This window comes from Notothenia coriiceps, unplaced genomic scaffold (genome assembly GCF_000735185.1).
Source record: "Notothenia coriiceps isolate Sejong01 unplaced genomic scaffold, NC01 NC01_scaffold00038201, whole genome shotgun sequence".
In the NCBI taxonomy this organism is placed as follows: Eukaryota; Metazoa; Chordata; class Actinopteri; order Perciformes; family Nototheniidae; genus Notothenia; species Notothenia coriiceps.
In genome coordinates this window covers 206,824-223,272 of record NW_011370902.1, presented here as the reverse complement: position 1 = coordinate 223,272, position 16,449 = coordinate 206,824, and the positions used below count along the sequence as shown (strand labels likewise).

The 16,449-nt window shown below is 40.2% G+C and overlaps 1 protein-coding gene across 6 annotated transcripts in view; it reads right to left on the bottom strand.

Moving 5' to 3' along the window:
* Positions 1-428: 428 nt before the first annotated feature.
* The window catches only part of LOC104968026 (circadian locomoter output cycles protein kaput-like), a 22,289-nt gene continuing 6,268 nt past the window's right edge, over positions 429-16,449 (bottom strand). For 2 of the 6 annotated variants that reach the window (XM_010797564.1, XM_010797565.1), the window contains exons 5-24: positions 15,393-15,452; positions 14,876-15,036; positions 14,288-14,379; positions 14,068-14,157; positions 13,763-13,883; positions 12,155-12,268; positions 11,896-12,014; positions 11,715-11,797; positions 10,885-10,991; positions 10,637-10,784; positions 10,382-10,457; positions 9,475-9,619; positions 8,947-9,044; positions 8,678-8,830; positions 7,830-7,988; positions 7,164-7,370; positions 6,166-6,407; positions 5,199-5,328; positions 4,377-4,511; positions 429-3,879 (exon numbers count right to left, since the gene is read on the bottom strand). In XM_010797564.1, coding sequence (XP_010795866.1) covers positions 3,556-3,879; positions 4,377-4,511; positions 5,199-5,328; positions 6,166-6,407; positions 7,164-7,370; positions 7,830-7,988; positions 8,678-8,830; positions 8,947-9,044; positions 9,475-9,619; positions 10,382-10,457; positions 10,637-10,784; positions 10,885-10,991; positions 11,715-11,797; positions 11,896-12,014; positions 12,155-12,268; positions 13,763-13,883; positions 14,068-14,157; positions 14,288-14,379; positions 14,876-15,036; positions 15,393-15,452 — 2,764 coding nt within the window. In that variant the 3' untranslated portion in view covers positions 429-3,555. The remainder of the gene's footprint in view (positions 3,880-4,376; positions 4,512-5,198; positions 5,329-6,165; positions 6,408-7,163; positions 7,371-7,829; positions 7,989-8,677; positions 8,831-8,946; positions 9,045-9,474; positions 9,620-10,381; positions 10,458-10,636; positions 10,785-10,884; positions 10,992-11,714; positions 11,798-11,895; positions 12,015-12,154; positions 12,269-13,762; positions 13,884-14,067; positions 14,158-14,287; positions 14,380-14,875; positions 15,037-15,392; positions 15,453-16,449) is intronic. The other 4 variants (XM_010797566.1, XM_010797568.1, XM_010797567.1 and 1 more) reach the window with 4 other exon arrangements.

Sequence of the window (16,449 nt, the reverse complement as noted above, 5' to 3'; positions counted from 1 at the left end):
AATACATGAGTAAGCAGCTCTGTAAGGCTGCTGTGGGCATTGTGATGCTCTGAGCTAAATGATACCCTTAGCATGCTAACATCAGCCTGCTAACATGCTGATGTTTAGCAAGCACAATCATTTACATCATGAGTTGTTTGTTGGCACTTAACAACACGAAGTACAACTAGGGCTAAGAGGGTGTCATAAGAATGGCAGATATTTGATTTGCAAAAAGTGACATTCACCAAAGTCACTAAGATTCTTCCTCTGGGAACCATGAACCACTTTACAAACATTCCTTGTAATTCTTGCAATAGTTGTTGAAATATTTTAGTCTGGACCAAACTAAGACATTGTATTTCCTTGGCGCCACTAATGTCTGGCTCCAAGGTTGCTAATAACAGACTAACACGCGTAACAAAATTGCAGCAAACATGTGTCACGTATAATATTTGCAACCGTTTTTATTTTCAAATTGACCAATAGGGTAGAGGGGGGTTATAATAATAGCAAACATTTTTGCTTCAAAATTTTGATTATTATTACATTTGACTTTTAGGTAGATAAAAGGAGCACAGTTCAAGAGCAGAAGGGATATACATACATACAGTACAGGTAAGCATAGCACCGTTTTACACTGAATACTGGTGTTCTTCGCTTTGTGAAGGTGTACAGTTTAATACTAGAACTAGGACCCTTTTGGACCAGATTGTGTAGTGTAAAGGTGATCTGTGTATCTGTGAGAAGCATTTCCAATATCCTACACCTCATCTTCCAAAACCTTTTAAACTCTTTTTCCAAACAGAACATTATTGTTGCAAAAACTGAAAGATTGAAATTGTGAAACATTCATAAGGTTGTTTGAGAATGCAAAACCGGTCAATAAGATTGTTTTCCTTTTTTAAATGTATCGATCATTGTAGTGAGAAACTTTCTTTCACAACAGTCATTTTCCTTCATCACTCAGCCTGCCAAAGGTTCTCCATTATCAACAGTTACAACATCCATTAGTCTCTTTAAAACACCTTTACATTCTTTGGGCTGGGTATTAGTGACACAAACTATAAATATTTCAGCATTACCCTTTAGAGTGATGCCTTCAACACAAACTAGTCTACAGAGGATTTATATCTGTTATGTGAAAGGTGGAAGACATGGTTCAAATAGTAATACCCTTTCAATCTCTTTCTTCTAGTCATTATTTGTAGATAAAGTCAAGGGAAGCATTTTCCCTGCTTTGTCACACAAATAGTCAATCTACATTAAAAACATAATCTCAGAGTGTTACCGTTTGAAACCTGTCGGATGTGTAGTTGTTGTTAGAAGTGTAGGTTTAGCAGTCTCTCATTGTAAAACAATAACACTGCCCATCTTCTTCACAGCCTGACAGGTGATCTGCATTGCCTAACATCCATTTTTTTTTTTTCAGTCACACATCTGTTTCCATATGAAAATATAACGGGTTACAGTGACAGGTAACATGCATACTAACTTTCTTTCACACAAACATGTATTCAAGTTGAGCTATCCCACACACGGGCTTGCAGAATGCTGGGCCCAACCGGAGAGGAAGTTTCTTGAATATTACAATTATTTCTTTATACTGCAACGCAAGAACTGATTGGCTATCGCAAGGGGAAACCAATACTGACCCCCGAGTGATACAAGAATTAGGAAACGCTATACTCACACAAGCGCACACACACACAGTCTTATCTACAGTCAAAACAACACATTTTAAATGCTCCACTGTCAACCATTACACTTCCTCCAATCCAAGGCTTTTCTGTTTGATATGGCTTACAACTGTAGTTGAGGGGCTGAGCCCGCCTCCATCCATGTATCAGAAATGGAATGGGGCCCAGCATTGTTTTACCAGAGGAGTGAACTGAACTGCATGAGGGTTTCTGAGGCCTAGGAAGAGATAGAAGGAGAAACATTGATGATACCGAAGACCACGAGACAGTGAGAAGAAATGCAGGTTTGCTGGTACTATGAAGTCAATCTATTCAAATCTGGATGAATAGCTGAAAATAATCTTTCTATAATCCTACCCCATCATATTTTTTCAGCAGAAAAGTAATTCATTTTTCTTACATTTAAAGTATTAACTCAGCATTGTAGATACTGATATAACAGGATAGTCTTACTGTCTTTAAGACTTTTCCCTTAAATTGTATTTGTATAAGGAAATGAGATCTGGGACAAATTTAACTCAGCCACCAGTCGCACTTTTCACACTGACACTTCTTCCTCTGGTCTTTGCAGCATCAACGTCTAGTCCCTCCATGTCTGGTTCCAGACTGAGGCAGAAGCAAAAAACTTTCCACATTCCTGAGAATACAAGTACCATCCAGCAACTTCACCCTTACTAAGTCAAATATTGTAAGACACAAGGGGCAACAAGCGCACAGGACACACACACACACACCCACACACACACTCTCACGACACACACAACCCACACACACTCATACACACCCACTGACCACAGACACTCTCATGCCCACTCATGCACACCAAGATTGTATTCCCAAAAGCACACACTAACTCACAGAATCACACCACAGATAAACAACTAGGTCTGGACAGTGATTTACTGTACACAACCACATCAAGTGCTAAAGTTTCAGGAGGTTGAGGATATACCGTTTGTTACTTATAGGGCTCTGACTGTTAAAAAATAATCCCTACTATATACACACGCATTAACTTTAATAGGGGTAATATCTTGTTGGAAAATATATATACGCCTTTGAATAGTCTGCTTGAAAAACAAAAAAAACACTACTGACTGTTATTGGCACTTGGAATCACTACACCCGTTATACGTACAGTGATCATTCTGCAAAGAATTCAGTCAAACTGTGATCTTGTTTTTTTTTTGCCAAAGATAATTCGTACTTACAAAGTTAAAAAGAGCTATTTTTGAAAACACAACTTCCACAAGAAAACCCAAGCCCAACCAAACTGCAGAACTGTAAAGCCTTGTTATTTCCGAACCGTGGTTTTTTTTCAGAGAAGGGGGTGGGAGAAGATCGACAGAGCATCATTGCTCCATCTTTGACCAGAAAACACTTGAACAAAGTAAAAATTCAATTTTCAAAAGCGACTAATAAAAGCTTACACAGTTTTTCTTTCCATGCAATCATATAAAATACTACATTTCTGTTTTTCTGTTAGGCTATATATGATATTTACAAGTTTTTCTTTTTATCATACAGTAAATCTCTACAAGGTCAGTCAGTCCACTTTGACACACCTTCAAAACAGTCTGTTGTTACCGTGGCGATAAGGTGTTCTCTGTATTTTTGTCAGGTTTCCAAGGAGACTGGGTCTTCCTCCACAATTCATGGATTTTAATCCATCCTGTTGCCATGGTGACAATCTATGGTGAGTTCCTTGAGGACTCACGGACTCTCCTCTTTCCTATGATTCATTTCTTTCAGGTGGAGGAAGATGGGACGACACATTTTTTGGGAGAAAGGGAGTTTGCAACAGCCAGGTGAGCAATAGAAATGTATGCAGCAACTCCCTCAGAGTTTTAAATCCCAATGTTTTCCCCTCCAGACCTCACTGCGGCTGGCTGCTGACACTCTCAGTCCTGTGTGACGTCGGGGCTTTCTGTGGTTTCTGGGGCTGGGGCTTCAGCTGCTGCTGGTGCCTCTGGTGGTGGGATTGTTGCTGCTGCTGCTGTTGTTGCTGCCGTTGCTGCTGCTGTTGTTGTTGCTGTTGTTGTTGTTGCTGTTGTTGTTGTTGTTGTTGCTGTTGTTGCTGTGGTTGCTGTGTTTGCTGTTGTTGGTGAGTTGCCTGTGTGAAAGTGCCCTGTTGTTGGAGTGGGAAAGCTGCCTGTAGAATCAGCTGGGTGGACTGGTTACTGTGGAGAAGACGAGTGCCCTGAGAGAACAACAGAGCAAGGATTAGTCCATGTCATCCTATTTCTGTAGGTAATTATACACACTTATAACAATACACACATCTTACTAATTTCCCTGACCCCTATGCCCCCAAAAATGTTGTTTATTTATTATTAATTATCCTCTCTTTTTAATTTGTTCCTTCAAAACTCCACTTACAATTTCTACTGAAGTGATTTTGCTGATAAAAACTGAATACATATATATATATATTGAGAATAATTGTGATTGCCAAGGTTGCTCTAATGAAATTACAAAATCAAGCAGTTCTTCTAGTGAAATTAAAAACCTCGTTCTCTTCTCCCAACAAGTTGAGAGACCTAAAATGATAAGCCTCTGCAAACATTAGTTTGACTATTTGACTCACTTGCAGTGTAAAGACACTTTTCACCAAAATGAAACATATTGATAACTTGATATTTTGTCAAGATGTACAGTATTATTGGATTGATAGTAGTTGCTGCCCTCTTCTGATACCTGTAGGAATTGCTGCTGTTGCTGCTGCCCCTGCTGGCCACCCTGAGCCACTACAGTGGTCTGGTTCTGGCCGTCGGGCTGACCTTGGGGGGGCTGGGCTGGTTGCAGGGTCAGGGTCTGTGTCTGCCCCCCCTGCTGGGAAGAGACAGGAGTTATCACAGAACAATAAAAGGGATAAAGTGAATCTCTTTAGAATACTGTATAAAATGTATTGCTTCATGAGATCCCACATAGTTTTGTATTAGCATCATTCCTACAACTCCTTATAATATCTATCAATGGATTCTCTAAGGATGCTCCTTTTCAGTATACTTTGGAAATGTAGACTCCCTTAAGTCAAAAGGGAGTCTACTATAAATTATAATGCTCTGAAACCTGTTTTATTGACACAAATATAATAATCCATTAGTCCTTAAGTCTTCTTTAGGCTTTAATGACAATACAAAATGCATTTAAATGTCTTTGTGTGCAGTTTTCAGGCCTAGATTTTACATTTTAAAACATTGCTACTTTCTTCATGTAGTCTTAACTTTCATGATCTTCTTTTCATCACTAAATAAAAGCATCAAATACAAAACATCTTTAATTAATTAATTTATAAAGGGGGGACATTTGCTGATCAAAAAAGCCAAGTTTTTATGTATAATTGTAGTATCTTATTTAACACTTTCACACTATTACCTCTCTGTCAGCACTGAGCAGCTGGGTGGTTAGGAGCATCAGACATCATCGATTTGATCATTCTCTATTTAAAGCAGTGTTTCTTCTGGTCTTAGATACAGTTAATGAGTTGCTCTGGGACTCAAAGGGCTTTGTCCATACCTGTTGACCACCAAAGGGGTTGAAGGCAGTGACCACCTGCCCCATGAACATGGAGGTGGGCACCATCACTGCTCCACATGCCATTGGCGCTGTCACCAGCTTGGTCACCAGCTGCTGCCCTGCTGGGAAGCTAGAGAACAGGGAATGGAGAAAAAAGTTATAACAGTAACCAAGTACAATACTGGATGTGTACTATTCAAATCTTTAAATAGCTTGGCTTCAGACAGGTTTGGTAAGTAGCAGTACTTTAATAGGGCTAGAAGATTTGTGTATTTGTCACTTAAAAACACAGGGGTGTATAGGATTGAGATGCACATTATTGGATTTTTGCCCATATCAGATCTGCACATTTCCCCACTTATTTTGGTTGATGCCATAGAGCAGGGGTGTCCAAACTACGGCCCGGGGGCCAGATGCGGCCTGTGCTCAGTTTTGTATTGGCCCTCAGCAAATTCTAAAGTATAATGGAATATGGCTCACACATGAAGCTTGTGCTTGTCTTATATTGTATTTACTAAATATATATGTAAACATATATTACAGAATAGTATTCATGCGTTAATAAGCCCAATGTTTAAATACATTCAATCAATTAAAGTTGAAAACATTTTCGAACAAATCTTAGTTGATAACAAAAAGGCCAGCAACATATTTGCATATTGCAATCTGAGGTTCTGTTCTTAGGAAGGAGCTTCGAACAAAATAAACTAAACCCTATGGAGAGCTGTGATGTAGGCGTTTTTGTTCATATATTCAATTATCAAGAATAGTTGACCTACGTTTGATTGATTTTGCTGACTTATAACTTAACTTAATTGCCTCACCTCTTGTGAGCGGCCCAGCCCTTAGTATGTTTTTCTGTATGTGGCCCTTAGTGAAAATAGTTTGGACACCCCTGCCATAGAGGAATGACTCTGGCGGGGTTAACATAATATTATGACTACTGTCATCGTGTCGTCCTTCTTACCGGATCTGTCGGTCCTGTGTGAAGGTAGCCACCGTTGTGCCTTGCTGTGTGTTGGTCTGCGGCAGGCTGGTGCTGATCTGCAGCATGTTGGGCTGCCCGGGCTGGGAGATCATCATGGTGTTGTAGAGCGGAGCAGAGACGGAGCCCTGGGTCTGGGGCTGAGCCTGCGGAGGTTGTTGGGGCTGACGCTGGGGCTGGAGGGTGGTAATGTGGGGAAGGAGGGAGGGACATGATATGAATTCCTTTAAAAACAGAGTAAACTGTTAGCGTGCTTTTTAGGTCATTTTGCTTCTTTCTTCCAGTAGTTTTTACATTAAATGTAATTTTTCATGCATGTCTCATTTGAAAATACATTAAATAGACCCAACAGATTATGAAGCCATAAATAAAGAGAAAAATAGATTGAAGTGTCTAAATAAAAAAGTGTCAGTGACTGGGAGGTTGTTTTAAAGCTTAAACTCTGAGAAAAAAAACACACAGCTACTCCTTGGTTATAGTATGCTTTCCTTTGATACATAATATATGAACATGTCCTGAAATGTGTTGCTCTTGTTGCCCTCGCGGAATAAAATGGACTCTAATAATAAACAACAAGATAATTAAGATCAGCATTACTCAATAGCAGAGGATACGAGGATATGTCTAAACAAGGTAGAAATTATGCTTTGTGTGTTTTTCAGTTCAGCGTTAAGTTTTTTGAAGTCTCTCAGGTGATTTAACACTAACAGCGTGCCCTGAGGCTCTTCCTGCCGACTCCACAGAGCACTACTGTGTTTGTGCAGTTTGTGAAGTGCAAACATGAATGACAAAAAGCCGGGACAGTTCGCAAAAGGTCAGTCTTCTTGCATGGCCTCAAATATTGTCAACATAAATATTGCTGGATCTTTTCCCTCATAATGGCCGACCTTCTGTTTGAAATATGTGTGTGTGTGTGTGTGTGTGTGTGTGTGTGTGTGTGTGTGTGTGTGTGTGTGTGTGTGTGTGTGTGTGTGTCCCACCTGTGTGAGGGCATTGGTCTGCTGCTGCTGCTGTAGGTTCTGCTGGGGGGGCGGGGCCTGCTGCTGGATGGTGAGCTGCTGAGTTCCTGAATGGACGGGGTTAATTGTTGTTTGCTGGACATGGTTGGTCAAATTAGCCGTTTGTTGGACCGACCCCGTCTGAGGGAGCTGCACGTTCATCGCTCCCCCCGGCTGCTGCAGCAACATCTGTCGGGATGGAAACACGCAATGCCAGTTTGTCCAGGTTTCACTGCAGGCCCTTATTACTGAACATTTGCTTGGCAATGTTAAACATTTGCCTATTGCTAGAGTAGAATACAATTAGTTAATGAGCGGAAATGATCCTATCAGGGGACAAGCGCAGGTAGTGAAGCTGCTGTTTCCTCTGAATAGAACAAAAGTGATTCATAATGCATGATTCTCCTCCTGATCTAGGTCAGATACAGCAGGAAGAGACAAAGCACCATACACCTACTGATCTTTACAAACAGAAGCGCTTTCGTGCTAATCTTTTTCAAACAAGCAGAAAGAAAATATATTTTGAATATAAAACTGCACTCAGATTTAAGATGTCTAACTATAGACTACATATAATAAATATAAAATGAGCATAGTTGACCAAAATGTAACAACTTGAGGTACATTCTACCTGTGTGTAAATCCTACCTGTATGCCCTGTCCCTGCACCCTCTGCAGCTGGTCCTGGATGTGCCTCAGCTCGTCCTGCTGCCGCTGGATGTTAGCTTGGATTAGTCTTGTCCTCTGTTCCAGCTGATCTTTAAGATGCTGCATGGCATTCACCTGCGCCGAGAACTCCATCACCGGCTGTGGGTGGAGAGAAAAGGTCACTTAATTCAGCTGTGCAGCAACTGATGTTTTATTTTCATTACGAAACACTGGCTAATGAACATCACAAAGTCCACAGGGCAGCTCATGATTTTTTTATTATTGATTTGTCTGGCTCCATTCATTGATTTATTATTTCTAACAATCAGAAATAAGTAGAGAATGACAATCGAAGAGCTTCTTGTACCATCTCCAAATGTGTATTTTTAGCCCAAGCAATAATTAACATTGAAGAACCTGTAACCCCCAGATGCTTACTTTATTTTTACTTCAGGAAGTCCCATTACAATACAAAAAAATCTCTTAAAAAAAGATACCTGGCAGAACAAATACATTAAAATACAACATATACAAAACATACACATGCCTTTATCATGTTTTTTGTTTTGTTGAGATTATTCCATGTCATGGTGCATAGTAAGAACATTCTACATTTCACAGGATACATTCAAAGCCAACCACTTGAAGATATGAAGCTGGTAACTAGCAGAGTTGAGAAAGAGAGGTAAGCTGAAAGAAACACAATATGAATACAAAAAGTCTCCCAAAAAGAACACTGTCTATTAAATATGAATGTTTTGTTGATTGTCTGGGCAATTAATCAACAAAACGTTTTAGCTTTACTCCAAAGCACATAATGATGTCATGAAATGAAGACCCATTCTCACCTGTACGTTTGCCTGTAGCTGCTGGGGTTGTTGTTGCTCTGGTTGTGGTTGTTGTTGTTGCTGTTGTTGCTGCTGTTGTTGTTGCTGTTGTTGCTGCTGCTGAGGGATCATCCCTGGAGTTACACTCTGGCTCGTGGTCTGAGAGCTCATCGACTGCAAATATACATATAGAAGATAATTATGACAACTGATGTGTGAGTTTGTTCAGTCATCAGTTTAGGAAGTCCTAGCTTGGTATTTGTGGGCGTTTCTGTCCAATCAGATCTCACCTGGCTGCTGATGGACGAGCGACGCTGTGACGTCATCACCATGGTGGAGGCCAAGGACTGCAGAGGAGGTGTGGCCGTGTCCATGTGTAGCTTAGAGGCTGTTGCCGCAGAGACAGAATAATTGATGAGTAAGAGTCACGATATCGTATCAACTCCCCGCAGGGCTTCTCATCCCATCTAACTCCCAAACTGATGCGTCACTGACTCGTCTTACGTCAGGGCATGACTGATTAATATGATTATAGTATGGCTGGACAACAACATTGCCTCTGACCCCATCCTGCCCTGAACATCAAAGACAGATAATTATCATCAAGTTGTAATTAAATATGGAGCCTTATTCCACAACAAATGTACAATAAGGGTTTGCATGCATTGTTTTAATGATTATAATTGTGTCTTTTCTTGTACACATTTTCGGCCTTTTTATTAGCAAATGGAGCTGCTGTGATGAAACACAAATTCGGATATGATCTGAAAAGTTAGTATAAACATCATAATATTATTTATGTACACGTGTGTCCTTACAGGTGCAAGTATTGTCAGAGACGTGCGACGAGGACTTCTGAGAACTTTGTGAGGATTCTGAGGGCGTTCGGCTGCGATCAAATCGCTCCAGAGCCTCCTTGAGGCTGGACGTATTCAGCTGTGACTCTGACTCTGAGTCCTGACTCTAAAGCAGAGAAACAAAGACAAAACACACTTGGCATCAAATCCTTTAAAAATCTAATTCAGATTACATAAAGGTGATAATAACAGGGCTGATTTGTAAAAGAGCGAAACATTATTCATGATAAAATACTCATGTGCTTAAACGTGCTATTCTACCCATACATACTGATTATCAACTTTTAGATGGCAACTTAACTAAACCAGCAAATAGAACTGAATTCATGTGGGATTAACATGATCTTGTTTGGAGTTTGATTTAGGATCATCTGTTGTTCTCAGCTTGATGTTGTTACTAAACAAAAGGATTGAGATGATATAGATAACAGAAAGTTCATCAGAGTTGTAGACGGTGTGAGATGCATCAATGGGCAGCGGTTACTCACTGACAGAAGTTAAAGGTTAAAAGTTTGGAAGCTTTTGGCTTATTGTTGTGTGACACTGTTTATATTTGAAGTTTGTTTATTTTTTTAAACGCCTCTTGACATATTCAATCGTATGCTCTTTAAAGGCTGTGTATATTATTTCTAATGTATAATGAATACATTGTCAAGAGAATTTCAGTCAAACATTTAATCCAAACTAAATTACACTACCGATAGTTTCATTTTGTTACTTAGGCTTAAACAACACATCTAAAAAGTTCAAACACAACATGTATTGTTTTTAGTTTGAATAAATGTTTCCTTTACACGTTATATATTGTAATACCTTTTATAATTCGGCTCGTGTCTAGAGAAACAGCTTTCTAGATGTAATTTCTCACCTTATTCACAGTCCCTTCTGGGTTGGACTCTTCAATGCCCAGCTCTCTGCGCTGCTCTGCCCTCACCTCTGCATAGCTGTATTTTAAGCACACAAAAAAGGTTACGCCAATAAAGAAGCATGAAGGATGTGATGAAAATGAGCGAAATGTAGTGTCACCAGTAAATGGAGTGTATCTGAAATGTCAAATGATCTTGAAAAAAATGATCTCTGATAATTGTACAATCAGTAATGAGGCCAAAGGGAGCTGCAGTACCTGACTACTGTGTGCGTACAGACGATAAACTCAGGTCGAGAGTTCCACTGGTGATAAGTTATGTAGTAATGCGTCTGGAGCCAGATCCACTGTTGACCTTTAGTCAGGAAACGATAGTAGCAAGACTTCCCTTTACCGTACTGCATCACTGAACAGTAGAGAGACGAGAGCAGAGTTGTTAGAAACAACAAGAAGAGAAATGCTTTCTTTTAAAATCGTGACTGAAAGTGTGTAATATGAGCCCTCACAGTGTTCGTGACACTTGGCTAATGTCTCCAGGTCGTCCACATGGTAATAGTCGTACCCTGATGTTCCCAGAACCTCGAACGGCAGGTAGCCTATGATTGGTGGAGCTCTGAAAAGGAGAAATTGTATCCTTATAATTCGCTTTCACAAAAAAGCTGCATGCAGGCTTTACAAAGTCAAAGTGACCTGGACCAACCGAGTGCTTTCACATTTCAGTCAAATGTAACCAAAGAGGAAAAACTTCAGTAAAAAGGCATTTAAAAGGTACTCCTATTGTATTCTCTGAAATGTTTCATAAACGTGCACAATATATTAATTAGCATTTTATCACCACACACTTTAATTATTCCATTTTTATCTTTAAGTTGAAGGCTTGTCAATGTCAAAAGTATATTCAAATCTCTCTTATGTTACAAGATGTTTTCATGCTGGTTTTCTTTTTATATAAAGCCACAGACAGTAGGCCTACAAACAAGATGTAGTGTACTCTATAATACCTGAATATCTGAAAAAAGAGCCACATTTGAGGGCGGGGTGAAAAGCTGGCCGTCATAGTGAGAGGGGAACAGCGCATATTTTTCAGACAGTGTCTCCTGGAAGTTACTTATAATGTTGCACTAGGTTGTTCAAAATATTGTGAACAATGTGACAAGAGACTTTTGAGAAGTTTAAACCCTGGCTCATTTCTCCTTCCACACAGCTAAGGAATGTCAGATTTGAGTTTCTCAATAAGTCAGAAAAAGACTGTGGCCACCAGACAATCACTTCTGACAGAGAATAGTGGCGACTTAAGAATTCAATGAAATCTGTATGTGTGTGTTTGTGTGCTTACCTGTGGTCTAAGAAGAGGAACTTCCATTCTAGACTGTGCCTCGAGGTGAATTCTTCATTAGGATCCTCCACTGTACACATTTCCTATGTTTATAAAAATGAAGAAAGATTATGTTAGATTAAATGATTTATTTATGACTCAGTGTGACTTCATTTTTGTTTGTCAGTGTGCCCTAGGCTACCTTGATGAACTGAGGTTTGGCCAGCCGAACTGTGGCTACGAAGCACACCTTGTCGTCGAACGCAGGCTGCAGAGAGCGCTGTAACACCCCTGCCAGACCATTCCTCGTCACGTTGGGAACTGCACACCACAGAGAAGAGTTTGCCGTTTAAAAATGTTGTTTACTCCGTCAGACAAAGAAAAATCCTTGACAATGTTCACTTCTAATTATAACAAGCTTTACAAAGCCTGCTGTGCTGAAAGCTATTTGAGTGACATACCATTGTTGAGTGACTTGAAGTTGCCAATGAACTTGACATACTCGTAGACAGGCGGTTCTTTCGGGTCAATGGCCCCTCGCAGCATATGACAGCAGAACTCCATGTGGTTCTTCGCTGGAGAGAATAAACATAATAAGTCAAAAAGGTGTTGTAAACATAGTGTTAATTCATAATGTGTGAATGGTTTTGTTAGGGTATCAAGACAAAACAGGCATTAGATTAACTTCTATTTATCGTTTTTATCCAAAGACACTTAGAATAAGTGCTTTTTTGTGTTCCTACACTAATAACTATCTGTCTCTTACTTTATATCTACCAATGTGGTTCCTTACATACAAGACGGACAGGAAAGGATTTATAATAAACTAACAATATTAGTTACGGTTATGAAAACTATTTTTTGCCAGAAATACATTCAATAACTTTCATTACAGTCTATATAGGCGCTTTCACACCAAGTACTTTTCCCAGGAATAGTTCCCGGAACTTAGCTCCCCGGACATTTTTAGTTCCGGAACTATCTAGTAGATCGCGTTCACACCGGAATAAGTCCCTCAGGGAGGATTACGCAAATGAAGCCGCTGACGTCACTTCTTCTTCTTCTTCTTCTTCTTCTTCTTCTGCTTTGGGTTTACTGGCAGGCCGCAAACAACTATACTGGGTGTTTCTCAATGTCGAGGAAGGCTCCTCCAGAGCCACTATTTCAAGGATGCTATGTCATCGAGTCCTGCCGAAGGACTGTTCTAATGTCCAGGATCCTTGGAATTTGGGGAAGATGTCGAGGCTGCACATGTGTATCCTCCGCGGTCTTAAAATCCCCACAATGCTTTGCGCACGGAAACATTTCCAAAATCTTTGGCGGAAATCGCGCTCCATTTAAGGCGGGGCCTCGCATATGATGCACACCTGCTAGCCTGTTCCATCATTCTTCGTTTTCCGAGGCTAGGAAGGATTCTTCCCTCGCTTCTGAAGGATCTGACTCGGAAGACATGTCCTACCAAGGAAGCGTCCTCGACATTGAGAAACACCCACTGTCTGCCACCCGAAGTCCCCGGACTTGGGGACTGGCTTCAGTAGAAGCTGCTGGGAGTCTTCCCAGCAGCTTCTACTGAAGCCTTCCGAGTAAATTGCTAGAAGCAGCGACACAAAAACCTTTCAGAGTTTTACGGGGCGTGGTTTGCAATTCGCCCAGCCAATCAGAAATTGGAACCTTTTCCTACCCAGGAAAGTACCACCTCTCTAGAAGGCCTGAAAAGGGGTGAAAAAGTTCCCGAAAAAAAGGTCTAGTTCCAGATCTTTTTGGTGTGAACGCAAAATCCCAGGAACTATCGGAACTATTCCTGGGAAAAGTACTCCGGTGTGAAAGCGCCTAATGGGAAGAACATGTGTTACTTGTTTTTCTTATTCCGTTTCTACATAATTTTCTTTGGATGTTAAGGCCTAAACACAGATTTATTTCTTTACAAAATCTTGTAACCACAGCAAGGAAGTATAAATGTAAATATTAAACCGAATTATATTCCCTTTGAACCACCAAACACATTACAGTTGATTTAAATCATTCTAAAACAAGCAGCCAGATGTAGCGTGTCATGGGGAGATACTGACTCTTTTGGTAATCGGAGCTAAGGTTGTCGTGTTCGGTGGGGTGTGTGGACAGCTCCTTGTACACATCAGAGTGTTCCCCGAGTGGCAGGAAGTTTAACAGGTTCTGATCCACCAAGTCAGTCTGAGGAGCACACACACATACGTGCATGAGAACACACACAAAAACAAGAAGAACGGCCGAAACCTTTTTCCGGTACACACAAAGGTCATCCTAACATCTGAACAACAACATGGATAAAAGCTTGTTCTGCAATAGAAGGGATGACTAATGTGACCAGGCAAAAGAAAGAGCCAGTGTTACTCACCGGTAGATGTTCAAGTAGTGAGGTGACACTCTCAGAGACGTAGAGGATGTTCCCATCAGTCATGATTGCTATAAAAAACCCATCCAGAGCCTGATAATGCAAGATGAGATAAAGAACAACTCTAAGTGTTGGTCTACAACAAGGACTTTTCTATTAAGAGTATAATAAATGGGGAGATAAAAACAGACAGGAGAACAGAACAAAATGTTAAATATCTGACCTCCAGCATGAGCTGGGTGAACTCCTCATTGCTAAGAAACGGAGGCTTCCAGTCTTGCCTGATCTCACTGGACTCTGACTGGGCTGCAATCTCTGGTGGAGGAAAAATAAAACGGAATGTTAAGAAGAAAACAAAATCTTCCTGGAAAAAGACTTGTAAGGAAAACATGAAGGGGCGACGTGACCAGAAAGAGACTACACAAAAGGTAAGCACGCACAATGAAAGAACAGGGCCAGTAAAGTGGAAGCTAAATCAATTATCATGAACAACAATGAACAGAGCTAGGAGTAGAAAGTAAATCTTTCATCATAATATAGTCACAGTATTCAAGTAGTGATCAATTAAGGTATTAAGGTAAAACAGAGAAGTGGTGTGAAGTATCTCAACCTAAGAAAATGAAGTAGTTAAGAGTATGAAATTACTATTGTTCATAATGATTAAGTCAACTTTACACAGTCGCAAGGCAAGTCTTGTAAAAAGTGTAACAAGCTGTAGTAATGAGAGTAAAGCAGCACAGACAACAACAGTGTGTACATAAGAACAACTAAATATAAAACAAGAAGTGTCCACCCTGTGCCGTGCCCTGACCTTTGTGTTTGCACAGGAAGTCGATGCTTTTCTGCAGGATGGTGGACTTGTCCATCTTCCTGGTGTTGCCCGGTAACATCGTGCCGAGTTCCTTGATGAGGACATTGAACTGGTCTCTCCGCTTCTTCTCAGACTTGTTACGGGACACGCTACGATCGAAACTACAGTTATACATTCGATTAAAAATGTCAAGATTCTGACAAACAGAAAAAACAACCTGAAAATAAACTTCTATAAACTTTTTGATATTCGACTCTATAATGTTTAATGAGGTAATGCATTGTTGCTGCTGTGTATGGCCTACAATAATGTTGGATTAGACATGGTATATTCCCTGTAGCTAAAAATGTACCTGTCTTTAAATAGGTAGGACTTTCAAATAATGATTAATTTAACAGGTGGAGATTTCAGCCTTTAAATACCATGGGATGTTTTATAAAAAGGAATGTTTTATTGATATCAACACAAAATACAAGTATCATAACTTCAGTGTGTTGCTCCTCTGTATCTAGCTTACCGTTTTGCTTTGTCCTTTTCATCTTCTTCCATCAACCCATCAAAGATGCTACAATCATCCCTACAAAAAGAGAGTATAATATTTGAAGTCTCACGTTGTGTTTCCTGTGTGTGGACATTTGATGGCAGCTTGAAAGCAGATCTGTATTGTTAATAATAGCGGATGACGGATGTTGGTAATGAGAGGATTCCTACATGCCAGCAGCAGGTTTATTTTTGGGTCACAAAAAAAAGAGTGAGAGACGGAGAGAGGGAAAGAGAGAGTGAAAAGGAATGTGTTGTGCTTGCCAAAAAGATTACGAGTGCATTTGTGAAACAGAGCGTGTTCTTGGGTACATTTCAACTAAAATAGGTCAATAAAATACTTTCATTTTTTATTTAATACGTGTGACTTTGTTCGGAGGCACATCATGGCATAATAAATAAGGACAATTTTGTCAATCATTAACCCTGTTAAGGGCTTAATTTACTCAAAAAGGTTTAAATCTGAACATATGTTGTACTTAATAGACCCTCCAGAAAAACGCGGGCAAAAATCCTTGATTATGCGGGCTAAAATCCTTGATTATGCGATTAAACATGCAGGGTTTTTATGTGATTTTATGCGGTGAAATTGCGGAAAGTTGCGAAAAAGAATAGATTTTTTTTTAAATATTGGGCTGTCTTATTTATTCTCTCTCACACACACACACACACACACACACACACACATACACACACACTTCTCCGCCTCATTCTGTTTTCATTTACTCGTTCGTTATCTGACCAGCTTCATTCTTGTAGCCCTCGAAAGGGTTTTGGAGGTCGATGCCTCGGTGACCGTGAGTTGTTTGGCTTTCGTGTCCACAGAAGCAGAAAGCATTCTCGAATGTTTGAATGAATCAAAGTGGGTCCTCACNGTGCAGAATAGTTTCCCCCCACTTTCGTGAAAGACATCGGGGTACTGCTTTGCTCGGTCTTTAGCAGAAATGTTCGTCGGTAAATGAGATGGATCAGATTTTTTCATCTTGGTGTTTTCTCTCTCGTGTGAGTTCCACACGTTCACTCTACGGTGTTGT